At 40.4% G+C, this 16,211-nt stretch overlaps 5 protein-coding genes across 6 annotated transcripts; 4 read left to right on the top strand and 1 right to left on the bottom strand.

Annotated features, from left to right (window-relative positions):
• The first annotated feature begins 32 nt into the window (after positions 1-32).
• On the top strand, positions 33-1,005 carry LOC124337197 (trafficking protein particle complex subunit 2-like protein). Its single transcript, XM_046791301.1, has 5 exons — positions 33-182; positions 256-428; positions 490-577; positions 680-759; positions 843-1,005. Exons 1-5 carry the CDS (start codon positions 150-152, stop codon positions 895-897), a joined length of 429 nt encoding a protein of 142 aa, XP_046647257.1. The 5' UTR covers positions 33-149; the 3' UTR covers positions 898-1,005.
• LOC124336118 (oplophorus-luciferin 2-monooxygenase non-catalytic subunit-like) lies at positions 994-2,144 on the top strand. The gene is made up of 2 exons (XM_046789785.1): positions 994-1,765; positions 1,837-2,144. The coding sequence occupies exons 1-2, from the start codon at positions 994-996 to the stop codon at positions 2,091-2,093; spliced, it is 1,029 nt and encodes a 342-aa protein (XP_046645741.1). The 3' UTR covers positions 2,094-2,144.
• Positions 2,145-2,238: 94 nt separating this feature from the next.
• LOC124332924 (integrin beta-PS-like) lies at positions 2,239-6,311 on the top strand. The gene is made up of 21 exons (XM_046788925.1): positions 2,239-2,502; positions 2,571-2,784; positions 2,851-3,076; positions 3,127-3,187; positions 3,275-3,326; positions 3,405-3,456; positions 3,537-3,603; positions 3,668-3,772; positions 3,830-4,000; positions 4,059-4,214; positions 4,275-4,397; positions 4,477-4,708; positions 4,782-4,812; positions 4,878-4,992; positions 5,078-5,153; positions 5,217-5,314; positions 5,387-5,498; positions 5,567-5,716; positions 5,780-5,812; positions 5,876-5,982; positions 6,059-6,311. The coding sequence occupies exons 1-21, from the start codon at positions 2,323-2,325 to the stop codon at positions 6,131-6,133; spliced, it is 2,436 nt and encodes an 811-aa protein (XP_046644881.1). The 5' UTR covers positions 2,239-2,322; the 3' UTR covers positions 6,134-6,311.
• Positions 6,312-6,463: 152 nt separating this feature from the next.
• Positions 6,464-7,679, top strand: LOC124336510 (neuronal pentraxin-1-like). The gene is made up of 3 exons (XM_046790352.1): positions 6,464-6,687; positions 6,747-6,852; positions 6,911-7,679. Exons 1-3 carry the CDS (start codon positions 6,580-6,582, stop codon positions 7,501-7,503), a joined length of 807 nt encoding a protein of 268 aa, XP_046646308.1. The 5' UTR covers positions 6,464-6,579; the 3' UTR covers positions 7,504-7,679.
• On the bottom strand, positions 7,623-13,653 carry LOC124331973 (splicing factor 3B subunit 3-like). Of its 2 annotated transcripts, none has more exons than XM_046788846.1 (15): positions 13,523-13,653; positions 12,915-13,196; positions 12,677-12,847; positions 12,221-12,497; positions 11,879-12,029; positions 11,425-11,666; positions 11,080-11,258; positions 10,865-11,020; positions 10,461-10,612; positions 10,243-10,398; positions 10,026-10,181; positions 8,929-9,842; positions 8,385-8,763; positions 7,872-8,219; positions 7,623-7,810 (listed from the first exon to the last, which is right to left on the bottom strand). In XM_046788846.1, exons 2-15 carry the CDS (start codon positions 13,138-13,140, stop codon positions 7,670-7,672), a joined length of 3,648 nt encoding a protein of 1,215 aa, XP_046644802.1. In that variant the 5' UTR covers positions 13,141-13,196; positions 13,523-13,653; the 3' UTR covers positions 7,623-7,669. The 2 variants fall into 2 exon arrangements, with proteins under 2 accessions (XP_046644802.1, XP_046644803.1); XM_046788847.1 differs by having other exon boundaries at positions 13,513-13,639.
• Positions 13,654-16,211: the final 2,558 nt, after the last annotated feature.

Genomic DNA, 16,211 nt, shown 5'->3' on the forward strand with positions numbered 1-16,211 from the left:
CGGCGGGCCGCGGGGGGCGGGGCAACCCGCAACCACAGTGTTCCATTTGGCAACCATGTTTTGTTGATGTCAAAGAGTCCGAAAGACGTCTGTCAAAAGTTGTTTTCCTTTTTTACTTTAGCTACAGCCAAAAAACCTTGATTTAAAAAATGGCAGTTTGTATAGGATTCATTGGAAAAGAGGTACAAGTTTCGTTTGTTCAGTTGTTGGTTTTGAACTGTAGTATAAAACATTCAAAACTATTCTTCGTTACAGAATTCACCATTGTTCCTTCGATGTATCAACCCATCACAAGAACTCCAGTTTCATTACATTATGCATACGTGCATCGATTTCGTGGAGGAAAAAATTATCCAAAGCAACAAGTCTGGAAGTGATGTTCGAGAACTTTATCTTGGCCTGCTCTATTCCAGTGAAGAAGTCAAAGCGTAACCAAAATCAATTTCTAATAAAATCACAACAATTGACAATATGTGTTTCTTTCTGAAGGTATGGCTTTGTCACCAATACCAAGGTTAAAATCGTAATCATAATTGACTCCACAAATTCTCTGTTAAGAGATAATGAAATCCGAGCAGTAAGTGTTGTGCTTTTTTCAGAACTTGAATAGAAAAAAAACATTAAATTACGATGAATAGTGCCAAAAATCAAAAGTTAAAAGCTCAAATTTGATTTTCAGATTTTCAGAAAACTACACAACGCGTATACCGAACTAGTCTGCAACCCCTTCTACACACCGGGAGACCCCATTACAGCCAAGTAAAAACAAACAAAACAAAAAATATTGAGTGTCGTCAATGTGTTTACTTTCTCTTATCCTTTATCATGCATTATCTACTAAGGTCGTTTAGTATACTGGTCGACGAGTTGCTGGCGTCATCATCCTCATCTAGTTGAGATATAAATAAATTCTTTGTCCTGTAATCGTTGTCTGTCGTCTGTTTTTTTCTCCATAAAAAAGTGCATTCGTTAACTGGCTTCTCGAAAAGAAAGATGAAAGTATTATCACTTCTGTCGGTGTTGTTGTTTTGCGGCTTGGGCGCCCAAGGGATCCCTTACGGAGGTAGAGCTGTCGCTTGCCCCGATTCTTTTCTAATTACCCCTTGTGTCTGCACTTTAAATGGCCAACAGATCGATATGACCTGCTCCGGTCTATCAACCTTGAAAAGCCTGACGGATATCTTTGCCCGTACCTTCCCTACCAACATCTTGCATTCAATTGTAATCCAGTCATCAACTTTAGGACCACTACCAAACGACGTGTTTAATGGAAAATCTTTTGAGATTATTAGCTTCTTAAATAATCGTTTGACATCTTTCGACAACACTGGCATTTTTACTTCATCAAAGAGTAGCCTAACATCGCTCAGCGTGAGACAAGACGCAGATGACTGGACCTTTAACTTTGCCAACCTTCAGGGCTACAATTTACTTGCAGAATTAGAATTGTCTGGATACAGTATGGCATTATCAGGAACACTGTCCAGTTCATCGTTGGCATCTCTCACGCTCCGAAGCGATTTACTATTGGGTTTGCCGTCTCTCGGGACACTACCTGCTCTCTCCATACTTAATCTAGACGGAAGTTATATTTCAAATTTGAACGGAAACTCCTTTTCATCCTTTTCAAGCCTTTCAGAATTGTATCTTGGTCACAACAAAATTGAAGCACTTCCTACTGGGGCATTGTCTCTAACCGGCAGTGTAATCCAAGTTGACTTATCAAGCAATCTTATCGACAGCGTTCAGTCAAATTGGATCACAGGTAAACACACAAAAAAGTACTATCTAGAGCGCAATACAATCATCTAATGCACGACAAATACTCGTAAACAGGTGTGTCATCAGCGACAACAATCCAACTTGTTAATAACTACATCAGCGTTCTGGATCCCTTATCGTTCGAAGGAGTCATTCAGGCTCTTATGCCATCAGGGAAATTACTGTTGGATGGCAATCCGCTGACATGTGGCTGCGAAGTCGCATGGGTTGTGACCGATCCTGCCTATCTAACCGTCGCAAGTGACGCTCGCTGTGTCAACGGAACTCGTCTAACTAATTTGGATCCAAATTACTTTGTTCAAAATTGTTGAATTCATTGATTTACTATGTGACCATCAATACAATAAGCAGTTTAAACATTCCACGATGACGAAAAGCATTATTAGCGTTGACGAATATCCGGAATTTCGAGGCGTTACAAAAACAATTTTGAAATACGACAAACTTGGGTTAACCGCTTCCTTCCTGAAGCAACGTCAAGCTGTAAAAAGCGTTCACGTTCGCCGTTAAACCAAGTGAGTCTCTTTGTGAAATTGGCCGATGAAGATGTTAATTTTATCAAAGCTATTCTTTCTCTCGGGATTTTACCTGATTCAATGGAGCGAAGCCCAAAGATCAGATATCACGCCGCGAAGTCTTAGCGAAAAGAATCTTTGCGGCACGTACACAACTTGCAGTGAATGCCTTCAACAAGCGGGATGTGCCTGGTGTTCGAAAAAGGTAGGCATTGCAAGTCAGTCAAAGAAAGAGATTCGTTTTTTGAAAGCTAGGCGTAATTCTTTCAACAGGATTTCTCAAACAATGGGAAACCTTTGTCTCGTTGCAATCCCACTGATTGGTACAGTTCAAATAACGACCATTTGTTGGAGGAGAGTTGCAGTAATTTTGTAATACACTCCACCATCAACACAACAATTGAAATAATAAAAGATGACCCATTGGGAAATCAAGGAAACGGAAATCAACTAAGGCCACAGAAAATTCTTATTCGGGCGGGTCCAAGTATAGGATTTCATTTCTTTCAAGTGGCAAAATAAAATAAATTTCGTTAAATTTTATTTCACACAGACAAGCCTATCAACTTTCAAATAAAGTTCAGAAGGGTCGCGGGATACCCCGTGGATCTCTATTACATCATGGACCTCTCTACGTCGATGAAACCCAGCAAAGAAAAATTGGTCAATCTGGCAGCTTCGTTGGCTGAAGCCATGCGAAACATCACAACTGATTTTCGAATGGGATTTGGTTCATTTATCGACAAACCAATGAGCCCTTTTGCCAACGAAATTCAACCGTAAATAGCCTACGCTTTTTCAAGAACCTTCTCTAACTTTTAATCTCTAGGTCGAAACCCTATCTGTTCCGACATCATATGAAACTGTCGAGTGATGCCACAACCTTTGCAGTACGTATGATACTTTGATTTTACCTTGCAACACGAGCCAAACAAAAAATGTAATGATTTGAAACTTACTACTTGTCGTCCATGCAGCTGCAAGTTAATGGCGCCCCGACTTTTGACAACTTGGATTCACCAGAAGGAGGTATAGCCATTGTTTCTCTACTGTATACTTGTTTGAAATGCTGTTTATATTTGCAAATCTCGAAACCACGTTTCTCAGGTCTCGAAGCTTTAATGCAAGCAGTCGTCTGCAAAAACGAAATTGGCTGGAGGTAACAACACCCCTAGCGGATAATAATTAAACAGTATTTCAAAATTTTCACACCTGCAATTCATTGTGTTGTTTACGCAGGAGTAATTCACACCGACTGATTATTTTTTCAACTGATGCACCTTATCATCTGGCTGGGGATGGAAAGGTACAATACGAATGTAGAACGGAAAATAAAACTAAGTTCTAATATTGCAGTTGCAATTTTGCAGTTAGCTGGAATCACGTCACCCAATGATGAGAGCTGCCATGTTTTCCAGGATGGAGACGGTCGATTCCATTACGATCATTTTCGCTGGTTGGATTACCCAAGCATGGTAATCCAACGCAAAGATTTAAAAATAAATAAAAATAGTAATCCAAGCTTGATTTAGGCTCAGATTAGTCGTCAAATCGCAAATAATTCGATGAACGTAATTTTTGCCGTTCCTGCTTCAGTGAGGTTAATTTACCAGGATTTAAGTTCAAGACTTTTTGGAGCGTCAGTAGCAGAGTTGACCGACGATTCGTCCAATATCGTGGCACTTGTTCAAGAGCAATACAATGTGCGTATTTTTTAATTTGAATGCCACAAAATTATATAACGAAAACCTATTTGTTTAGAAAATCAGTTCTTCTGTGAAAATGTCTCATCGAGCGTCGAAATATGTTAGCGTCAGCTACTCGTCGTCTTGCTCCAGTAATGGCCAATCTATTAATACAAATCGTTGTGATGGAATCAAAACAGGATCTACAGTAACGTTCAACGTGACTATCTCAGTAAGTGCTGCACTATAAATATCTAAAGGGCTACACAGGTTATTTGTCCCTTCAATGCAGGTGAATAAATGTCCAAAGGGAAACAATTTTGAAGAAGTGATCGAGTTCTTCCCGGTTGGTGTCAACGAAATCGTGACAGTTGGATTGGACGTGATTTGCCAGTGTGGCTGCGATGAAACTACGGTACAATCTCTATTGACATTGAGCTTCTAAAAAATACCTTTTAACGCAAACTTCTTTCTGACCGGTAAAAATCCTAAAGACTACACAAAATGAATGTAGCGGTGCAGGTAAGTACATGTGTGGTTACTGTGTCTGTAACCCAGGGTTTTCTGGATCTTCGTGCGAATGTGGGAGTGGCACTGGGCGAAAACCAAATCCTTTGGCAAAGGGTTGTAAACCACCGCATCAGGGAAATTCTTCCGCTTTTCCTGATTGCAGCGGTCGAGGAAGTTGCATATGTGATGCAGCGTGTAACTGCCGTTCACCTCCAGGTAAAACCTGGTAAAACAAAAGATACATAAAGAAAGCGAAAAAAACTTATGGGTTGTTATTTTTTTTAAACAGGTAGAAAGGTCTGGGGTGATTTTTGTGAATGGTAATACATTTTACAAAATTCCTACTATTTGTGTTATAATAACGTTGATTGATTAATGTTAATAGTGATGACTTTGCATGCCCAATTTCCCCAATTAATCAGCTAGTCTGCTCAGGACCCGATCAAGGCACCTGCCCTTGTAACGGTGGCGGTGTTTGCGAATGCTTACCTGGTTGGCAGGTAATCAATTACGTTAGTTGCCATCCTCAGGATGGTAAGTCTTTAGTGTTTAAATTAATGCGGGATATTCATTCTATTTTTACAGGGTAACAGTTGTCAATCTAAATGTCCTGAAAACACGGAAACTTGTTATGCATCTGGAGAAATCAGCAAGGGCTCAAGTAATACATTTCTCTATATCACATTATCACGGTAACATTTTGACATTTGAACAATTTTTCAAGTGTGTTCTGATCGCGGGACTTGCAATTGCGGCCAATGTTTGTGCAGTAAAACCAAAGAAGGGGATCCCTATACTGGGAAATTCTGTGAAATTCCACCGGTAAGAATTTAGTTTGTTGATAAGTTGAATTTCAATTTCTAAAAGATTTCCTGTTACATACACACACAATAGTGCAACGAACTAAAAGAGTGTGTCCAGTGCAAAGCATTTAACACCGGGCCGTTATCTAAAGACGGTTGCAGAAATTGCGAATTTAACGTCACATTAGTTGAAGAAATCAAAGGTTAATATAACACAACGACCATTTTAAGAAAAAAGGACTCCCATGAAGTACAAATTGTTTGTTTCTAGAAACGAAAGAAGGTGATCAAATCTGCTCGTTCCAACAGTACCAGGATGGATTGTACTGCAACTTTTTTTTCGTCCACAACCGTCTGAAAATGGAGTCAAATATTCCTGTCGGCGAAAAGGGTGAATGTTCAGAACCGCCTAACATTATAGGTGCGCAAATAAAAGATTTACAGTTATTCCTTGAATAATTATTTATATATATATTTTTTTTAGCTATCGTAAGCGGTGTTGCTGGTGCTATATTAGGTAAGAAAATGTCTGACAAAAATTTAATATGAATATCTCAATCAAAATTTCTTTTCGGTACAGCTATTGGTCTCTTACTTTTACTATTGTGGAAAATCTTGACGACAATTCATGATCGCCTAGAATATGCAAAATTTCTTCGTGATCGCGATCTTGCAAAATGGCCACGGGTATGGAAAACATTCGAGTTCAAGAAAATGTAGCCTTTTGAACTAAAATGTTAATTTTACATCCGTTATGACCTAGGGGGAAAATCCAATATATAAGCGACCAACTACCATCTTTTTAAACCCCGCCTACTCGGTTGGCAATGAAGAATAAAGTTACCAGGAATTTAAACCAAGGAGATACTTTCTCTACACATAGTTTCTCTCTTTGGGCTTATTTGAACTTTCAAACGATGTTGCATGTGGAAAAATACCGATTGTAACATCCCTCCCATAGTAAAAAAAAAAACAGTCAGGAAAATCCATTTGTTGTTCCACATCCTTTCATTATTGGCTACAAGTTCCTTTTCTTATTTGCTTGTAAAATGTCTTTAAAAACAATAAAACATGTATAAAAACATTCCAGTAACAAAGTGAAATGCTAGCGAAAACGTGAGACGATCTTATGTTGGGAAAACCCCAATTCTGTCGTAACCTTATGGGCGTGTTTGGAATAACTAAACACTGTTTAACGCTTTGAATATAAAGGTATACACCTTGTCCACAGAATTTACTGTCACTCAGCAAGGCAAGTGTTGAACACGACAATAAGAAGTCGCCATGCGATTGTTAATAATCCTCACAATTTGCGTAGTAATAAATGCTTCGCTTCCGCCTATTAAAGTTCTCCTAACACAGCGAACTTTGGACGATCGGCGAACCATCCAGGTAAAGATTTATCATTCAAATATTGAAAGTAGTGCAGTAAAAACGAACAAAATCAATAGTTTGCAGAGTTTGACACTTCCGTTCCTAATCTTCAAGATTTTACCGTCTGTTATTGGCTTAAATCAGTCAATACAACAACTCGTCAATCAACCTTCTCATACGCTGGTTAGTGCATTTCAATTTTCTAACTTGATTACCTTAATAGTTGAATAAATTTTGATAGCACTTGATGACCCCGTGGCGATATCTACATGGATCGAGCCTACAATTTTCGGAATACAAATCCGCATGGCCATTAGTGGAAAGGAAGTTTACTCAGTGCCGTACCATGTTGCTTACCATCATTGGTATCACTTCTGTCATTCTTGGGAAGGCGCTTCAGGGCGTTGGCTGCTCTACGCTGATGGCGATTTAATCGGACAAGGGATTGACAGCAGTCTCCGTCCACTCTTGATCCGGGGCAACGGTACAGTTGTTTTCGGACAGCAACAAAACAATTTCGACTTCGGTCCCGATCGGCATGGTGGATTTCAGTCTTTGTCCGGAGTCGAAGGAGAAATGACCCTAATGTTATTTGACAGCAGACCATTGCGTCATCAGATTGAAAGCATCGGTGCAAGCGGCAACGTTAAAGGTGAAATTATAGGTACGAAATTAACCAGTGACATTTCGGCAATTTCTTGGGGGGTTAAGGAGAGTACTTTGGGATGCTTCAATCAGCCTGTTGGAGATATCGTGGCATGGGGTATTACAGAAATTAAACTAGTAGGTGGGGCCAAAGTTACGAATGCTAAACCGTCTTGTGGAGACTTCTAACATGTAAAATTGATGTACACGATCCTTCTTGTTGCTGTTAACGGTACAAGATTGAAATTAATCTTCCAATGAATTAAATCGCAAAAATGATTTGATGTATCAATAGAAAAAATTAGACGTCATACGAACCGTTGTATTACGTCGACATTTGTTACATTACAAGTTTTTAAAAAGCATATCGAGTACGAATGTCCTCTAATTTTTTAGACACTTCATTTGGAGCACGGTCGAGATCGTCGGCTACTGCCTTCTGCTTACTCGAATCAATTGAGTTAAACTGCTCGCATAGATCTCCGTCGATCACGTTCTAAAGAGAAAACAACTTGTCAGACCATGAACGTCGCAATTGAGTGAAGATAACCCATTACCTTGACTGGGAAGTAGAAAGACCTGAACGCCAAATGGTCTCGTCCGCATAGAGGAGGATGTTCAGACCTGAGGTGCATTTCGAGGGCTTGGAAAAAATCGTGATCTTCCCTTGACGTGAACGGAACCAACACACCAATAGATCCGGACAAAGTTGTGTAGACAAGGGATTCAGAACCGCCTGGAATAAGGGTCGCTCTTTGCAGCGACAATGCAGTCTCGCCAATATGAATGTTGCATAATACTTCGGCCTTATTAGATGCCCCATTAAGAACACCACGATCCCAGAATGATTTGTTTCCAGTGGGATCTTCGTCCACATCATCGGATGTCCTAGATGGGAGCCGCAACTAGGAAGAAATAAGAAACTATTAGAATGGAAGCATTTACATAACACACTATCTTCAAAGGTCTACAGTTCTCAGTAACGAGTTGTAATCATAAGATTCAGTAGTCTAACATGTTAAAACATCATAGAAGGAAAAAGTGCCTGCAAAAAATCTAAAATATCTTACCACTGAAATGTTGCCGAATTTATCAGCTACCGCAACAGTGTCATAATCCAAAAGACACATGGTGGTGACATAGCGAGGGTGTGTATCGTCGGCAAAGATGATCAGTTGATTCTCCATACGCTTGTAGCGGACGAAGTGGATACTTTCCTGAACATCTGCCACATACACACGCTGACCGAGGGCTTGAATGTTGACGACACAGCTTGGTAAATGCTTGTTCTCACATTTTCGCAGCAACTTCTTTTTTCCCATATCATATAACCTCAACAATCGCCCAACTCCAATCAAAACTCGACCCTGGTAGGCGCAGATGGCGTAGGGAGTGTCCTCGACAGGAGTTTTGTGAACAAATTCAAGCGCTGACCACTCATTTATCAATCTAAAATTAAAAATAACAACAAATTAGTTTGAGGTAAAAAAGTAATTATCTCAGTAGTTCGGAGTTCATTTCAGAACTGCAGAACGTTTTCTTCCTTTTGATCAGAAATTGCTCTTATCATCACTAGATACAAAAATGCCAATATATAAATTCAAATGAACTCACTTGTATGTATAGATGAACCCTCCATCACATTGTTTGGGATTTAGCTTCAAATCCTTTGCAACTCCAACAAGAACGAAATAATCTTCTGGGTCCTGATTCATAAACCTTGCCAAACCTATACTCAGGGCAGCCTCGTTCTGTGGCAATCGAATTGTGTGCAAAGAATTGCCGCTAGTAGGGTCCATGATGCGGACGATCGAAGCCCACATACCAGCACCAGCCTTGGGAGCTCCAAACTCACTTTCAGGTAAATCTTCATTGAGGAAAGCGTCGGCCATTTGATGAGCCAACTCCTGTTCTTCTTCCGTCGCAGCGTCCCTCATCTCTTGAGCTATTTGCTGTCTCCTCTCAAGCTTGGTCTCTAGCGTATAAGCATTGTGATCGGTTTCAATTATTATCATGCGCCCGGAATCGTGTACGACGAATTTTCGAGGTGTATACTCCAATGGATATGAGACTTGATTGAAGACGGCACCCAACTTCTCCAACGCCAAAATACGAAGTGTGTTGGAAGCAATGGCGACGACTCCTTCGGGACACTGTTCGGATGCGAAACCAGATGCAAATTCCAACGAATCATAAGACAGAGGAGCGAGATGGAAACGATTCTGAAAGTAGTAGCTCAGCCAGGTACGCGAAGAGATGGCTAACACGGCTTCGTGATTTTGTGTCATGACGCGGAAAAGTTTAACTGGTCTGGAACCAAGGTACCGAGTTCTCGTATCAGCCAAATCCCCCGTAACAGGATCCAACACCGTTCTCAATAAAACACCATTCTGAAGACCAATGTTGAGGAAAAGCTGTCCTGAAGTCCCAGTTGTTTCGGAATCTTTATCGTGACCACCCATTTCAACAATACACAAGGATTCTGGAGTGGCTGGTAACGCTTGCATACTCAAAGGTGTAAGACAGTCCTGTAACGTCAAAAATCAAGACATTAAGAAAAGATAATTGCGTACACCACGTTACTTGAAAAGACTAAACATCAGTAATGAACGAGAAGGGGTTAATTTCAGAAGTACCTTACGGTACTTCAAAACTCTAGCCTAAGTTTTCATCATAAAAGTGGTGAAATATCGCCATGAATAATAACTTACATTGGGATCTAATGAGATGACTCTGACAGTATTATCTGCGAGGCCAACAGCTAAGAAACGTGATCTCTGTTCGCCAGACGGGACATTAGCCAAAGCCATGCATACAACTTCGGCAGTCATCTCCTTCCGCTCCGTATATTCGTTTAATTGACCGGTCTAAATGTTTGAAGAATAGTAATATAATAGAGGAAAAATTTACACAATCACAAGGACTTACCGGATCCATCTCGAAGTACACCAATTCCCCGCCAGCTAGAGAAATGACAACCTGGCGCTGATTAACTGCACACCGAGATATAGCTCGTTTACCAGGGGATTTCCATTCGTTGATCCTTCTATCTGCCCTTATGTGTCGAATTCCTTCGGGATAAACCTGTTAAGATAGTTGAGATCTATGACATGACTGGAAAGAAGTATTTTGAACAATAATATTACCTGGAGCAATGCATTATCACCCAGCGAGGAACAACCTAGAGTAGGCGTCGTGCCCAAAAACCCGGAGTCTGTCACCTCTTCAACAGTTTCACCGATGGACAACACAAGTGTGGCATTCACGAATGACACAACAATGTAAGCATCAAACTCGTCTGTGAAGAAAAATAAAATAAATTTAATATCCACTCCATAATAATGAAAAGGACTCAAAGGGGAAAGATAAAAAAGGGAGTGTACAGCTGAGTAAGTGAACTGAAGCATTACTCCACTAGGTTCCAGGGAAGATCAAGGCTAACCTGAAAACAGTAAAAAAGACTGGCGTTTGAACTATGGTCCAACCACCAGTCGCTCACGTGCGCGCACAATGTGACACGCCCGCTGAGCACAACACAAATTAAAATTACCGTCGGCACGTTTTCTGACAGTCCACACTGCATTGGGGTTGCCGGGAAGTTCAGAAACAGCCATCTCCGATACTTCCAAGCCATGACGTAGAACACGAAGAGACGAACGAGAACTTCTACCACAAAGTGCATACAACTGCGGTGTATCCTCATTGGCTGTAAATTGGAAACAAACGTTAAAAACCACTCAAAAGAAGAGGAACTATCAAGCTTACCGAGATCAGCAATATGGCAAGCCAGAACTGGAGATAGAGACTCCATCTCGTCCACGAGAACAAGATTCTTCAAAGGTCTCGGAGCAAAGAAGAATGTATCTCCTTCCTCCAATGGTATAGTAGAGCTGAATTCGGGTTCATCGTCATCATCCCCCAAATGAGCAATCTGATAAAGATAGCTAATGACACAAGGAAAATTAATACACTGGAAAACCATAAAACTACTTCAAATTTCGCAACCGAAATCAGAGTCAAAAATTATAATCATAGTGTTATCTCAGGTGAAACACGGATGACAATACACATCATTTCAGCAGAATAGACGAAAATTTTAAGAAAACTTACTGATTTCCAAATTCCGATGCGACGAATAGAAAGCCTGTCTTCAGCACACACATGCTGGACGAAACTGGAACGGTATCGAAGTACTTGATTTTCAATTCTCTCACCACTTCTTCATCCATATCCATGGTGATCTTGAAAATGTCGCCCTGCTCCGTCTGGACAAGGAAGAAAAACATGGCCTTGGTGCGGTGGGAAGCCGAGCAGACGAAAATCATACCCCTCTCCGGATCATCCAAGTCATTCTACAGAAAACAAACTTATTACTACCGTCCTTAATACATGGAGTAAATAAACGTATCGGAGGTTCGTTCCAGGACGGCATGCAATATGCGCATTACAGTCCAACGATGCAAACATCTCCAAGTATAGTTTAGGCACTAGTCGACCAGCACGTGCATAGAACACGGCTGGAGATACCGCGCGCCACATAACTTAAAGAAATGATCAAACGTACCCTTCTTCTGGGGATTGGGCAACGAATGTCATGCTGTTCACCCAAATTCTTGTATGTGATGTAGTTCTCGGAGCAAACCAGAACTCCGGAAGGTCCGTCGTTTCCTCCAGGTACAGTGATGAGGAAATTGGCGTGCTCATCCAACGGCTCACTATTATAGTAAAATTATGTTCATCAAAATATTTCTTACATTGTCACACATAAGTCAACAATGTTACACACTATGATAGATAATGTCCCCCTTATGTATAGCCGCAATCTTTAAGTGACAAGAGAGCAGTAAAGTTAAGGGGTTTTGGAACTCAACCCTGCAAAACCAAGATCATCAAGATTGTTACGCACCTATATTTCCTTACGACGTGGTTTAAGCCCAGATCGAGTTCGTAGAACGTAAGCGTTTGTTGCGTCTTCTGTGCCGCTTCGCCTGTTGGATCACCATCGGCCTCTTCATAATCCATCTCCAAACAGGCAAAAACAGGGTTTTCAAACCCCACGTCAACACCCACTATGTTGTAAACTAGAGTGTTTGACTTGTGAGCCTCCAGCGGAGAAGAAATGGTTAAATGGGCTTGGGCATCCCTGTTCAGAATGTAGACCAGTTTTTGCTTCTCAATTGCACCTGCATTACAAAAAAACATAAATGTCAATGCACACTTTCAAGCCATAAGATTTCAATATTTAATAAATTCTCAGTTAAAACGTTGGATATCAGCATTATCTTTCTCAGATGGGGAAAGAAGACATAAAAACGTAACTCATCACTTGCAAGAACTTTAATAAAAAAGCAACAGAACTTACTGATCATGACAGCCCTGCCTTTAGGATCAATTGCCATGTACTGTCCGGGAACAATACGACGACAACCGCTTTTGCCGTACGTTTCTTGGTGCACCTTATCAAACACATTTTTAGCAGCGTTGTATTCGAGAATAACAATTCGCCCAGAGTCTGATCCAACCACAAGGTAATCTAAATACAGAATTAATGTGAGTTAATGGGAAATTCTTACTTTAAAAATTAAGTTCTCAAAACTCACCCTTATTTCCTCCAGTAAGCCTGAAACTGATGATTGACCTGATGATTCCAAAAACCTCTTGACTGAGAAGTGTGTGTACTTTCCCAGTGTTGGGGTCCGGCTTCACAATTTCGAGAACCTTACCACGAGCAATGACAATCTCCTGTTGCTTGGTGCCACTGAAGTTGCCCTGGACTGCCTGAATGATGCCAGTGGCACGCTGCAGAGTCAGATTGTAAAGGTACATTTTCTTTCAAGTTGACTTGTCCAATGTGTAACTTGAACTGCCTAGATGAGCATCACCTGTGAAAATGTTATCAGATAAAATTCTTACATTGGTCAGACATGTTTACTGACAATGTTACACACCATTTGAAAAATAATGTCCCCCTCATGTATAGCCACCAAACTTAATTCACAGAAAGGCGGTAAAGTTGTAAGGGGTTTTCTTAATTTTAATAACTAGACAAGTATGCGAAAGAAACTATAGCCCCGGCATCTCACCCGGCAAGGTTTTCAAATTGACATGCTTCAATACTTTAAACATCGCAAAGAACACACATTTAACCATCAAAATAACTGCTTTTCAACTAACTGAAACTAAAATGGGTAGTCGTACTTTAATTTACCTGTGGATGTTACAGATTTTTCATGATGGAAAATTCAGCAAAGGTTGAGTGTAATCTCTCTTGGCTCCGGCGTCGCGCTCGAGTTTAGGGTTCGACTTCTCGTGCATTGTGTGATAGGCAATATTTTTGAACATCTGACATCGACTCTCTACTTGGTCTATCCCTAAACACAGCATTTTCAATGCATTTGCGCTTTCTTTATCACAAGATTTTTTTTAATAATTATTATTATTTCTAGAACGATTTCATAATGCATTGTACAATAAAATTGTGAAATTAATAAAAAATTTCAGTGGTGATAATCAAGAATGATTTATTCACAGCTGTTTTTATTGCTCATAAAGTAATTCAAAAGACATGTTCATAATCCGATCCCTTGCTGTGCGAGCGAGTTTCTCTCTAGTCCACCATGCAGCCACGCTTTGAATCTTTTATAATTTTGTATTCAAAATTTAAAAAAAAATTTACTATTTTTTTATTAATTAATTAATTAATTTAAAAAAAAATTTGCAGAGTGGTACGGAATAAGGGTGATGAAGATTCTCACTTTTAGGAAAAAAGGGTTGTTCCTCTTATCTTTTTTGCAATTTCTAATGTACCGTTGAATTCATTTCGAGTCATTCAGAGTTCATGATGTCGAAACAATCGAGTTCCCGAACTTTACCGATTAACTCGTCCTCAACTCTGTCGCCAGTGATGGAATGTGAACGACTTGTAGTCGGAAATCAACTCTTGACTTTTTGATGTTTGCTATTAAGAACAAGTTTAGAGGTTTGAAAAAAAAAAGAAAAGAAAAAACGAAGAATTTGTTGTTGTCCTTGCATTCTTTTGAGGAACAGCCTTTATTGCAGCATCTTCCAAAAGATAGCCGCAGCGAAATTCTTCGACGTTTGGAATTTAACATCGTCGACTTGTTGTTGTATACGCGATATCAGCAGTCGGTAGTTTTGAGCCAACTTTCGTCGTCGTCGGGAACAGCATGAGATTATAGTTTTCTACAGTGTCATAAATGCGTTGAGATAAGGCGCTGCTGGGCGCGGTATGAAATCCCCTTGTTCCATAATGTTACATGCTGCAACCGCTATAAGCCATACGCATTCGATTCGTGGTTTTTATCTGATGTACAGTAGAACAAGTTCTAACTTTCCATGCCATCTTATTAAGGTTATCCTCTTTGACTATACAGAAACAAATCAACCCCAAAAGGGATTTTTTAGAGCTATACACCGGTATTAGCCAATGTGTTTGAATCCGGCGATTAATAGTCCGCTCGATTGGAAATCGTGAAATCGTTTCCGAAATTATGCAGGCAATCAATGCTCTGCTGCACTAGAGAGTTTTTTTCTGCTGGCTGAATGTATATCGCACTCGAATTCGCATTTCGAACGCGGGTTTAGCCCCGGTCTATTGCCTTTTGATCGTGAAACTGGCAGCTGTTTCAGCGCGCAATTCAGGAACACGCCTCTCGATGTTATTTCGTTTGCCAAAAAAGAAATTCACGCACAGCACCAACAAGAGATTGAATCATCGGATATAAATATTTATTATCTTTCGCGAATCCACTTGTCCCGCGACGGGTCAACATCTCGCGTTCCACAAATCTAACGTACATATAAACATCCGAAAATGGTTGGACTCGAGCCACACAGACATTCCGCGTAACAAAATCTATCAACCGGGAATTTCGAAAGCAGAAGAAGAAACTCTGTGCTGGGTCGTCTAGTTCTATCTCATTATCCAATTTTTATTCGCCAGCAAGAATAGAAGAAGCGGTGAAATAAAATATCTGAAATGAAAATCAATTTCATTTCATTGCAGCTTAGTCTCTTAGCCAGTACATTTTAATCCGCGCAACTGCTGGTAGGGATATTCATTGTTGGCGTAATCAAGTTGATTGTCGACAAGAGGCGGATTTTCCAATTGATTTACGAGCGATGACGGGAAGAGCGAAGAAATTTCCCCCCGCGCGCCGTCCAGCCAAAAGGATCGCTTACATGAATATGAGGTTGCGTCAGATTTTTAATAAGAAGATATCGATCAATGGCGGGGCAGACAGAAACTCTTTAAGAGGGTCCATCACTCGTCTGCCGTTCTTCACCACCCACAAGGTTACATCAGAATCAAAACGATAGGAAACGTATTCAAGACCAGGGTCGGTCGGTCATATTATCAAAAGGCAAAAACCAGAAACTGTCGGTTAGGTTCTTCATTTCCCGCTGTGACTGGAAGAAGGAAAAAAAAAACCTCGTGAGTTCAAAACAAGATGAGACGACGATGTCCCGTGCTGCGGCAGTCCCGAGAAGAAGAAGAATCAATGTGTTTAGATGTATAAAAAGGAAAACAAAAAGACCAGCCAAACGGATGAGATGGGAATAGATTTTGATTTCAAGGTTCTGTAAAGGAAAAACTCGTTGCTGCGTGCGTTTAACATTCCTCGGCTGTCACACATGTCAGCATTTTCCCCCCGCGACCAAAATTCATAGATAGAAAATGATGGGGGGTCGTATATAATAATCATAATAAGTGAACTGGCCAGTGAATAAAATCACGTCGGCACACGACGAAGACCGAACCCTATAGTAGTAGTAGTCAAACCGTGCCAGCGCATGCAGCACAGCACACACGGAAGATTGATTTCAACTCACAGCCCTTTTTAGCTCTCGTTATTTTTCTTTCTTTTTCTCCTATA

Source organism: Daphnia pulicaria, chromosome 1 (genome assembly GCF_021234035.1).
Source record: "Daphnia pulicaria isolate SC F1-1A chromosome 1, SC_F0-13Bv2, whole genome shotgun sequence".
In the NCBI taxonomy this organism is placed as follows: domain Eukaryota; kingdom Metazoa; phylum Arthropoda; class Branchiopoda; order Diplostraca; family Daphniidae; genus Daphnia; species Daphnia pulicaria.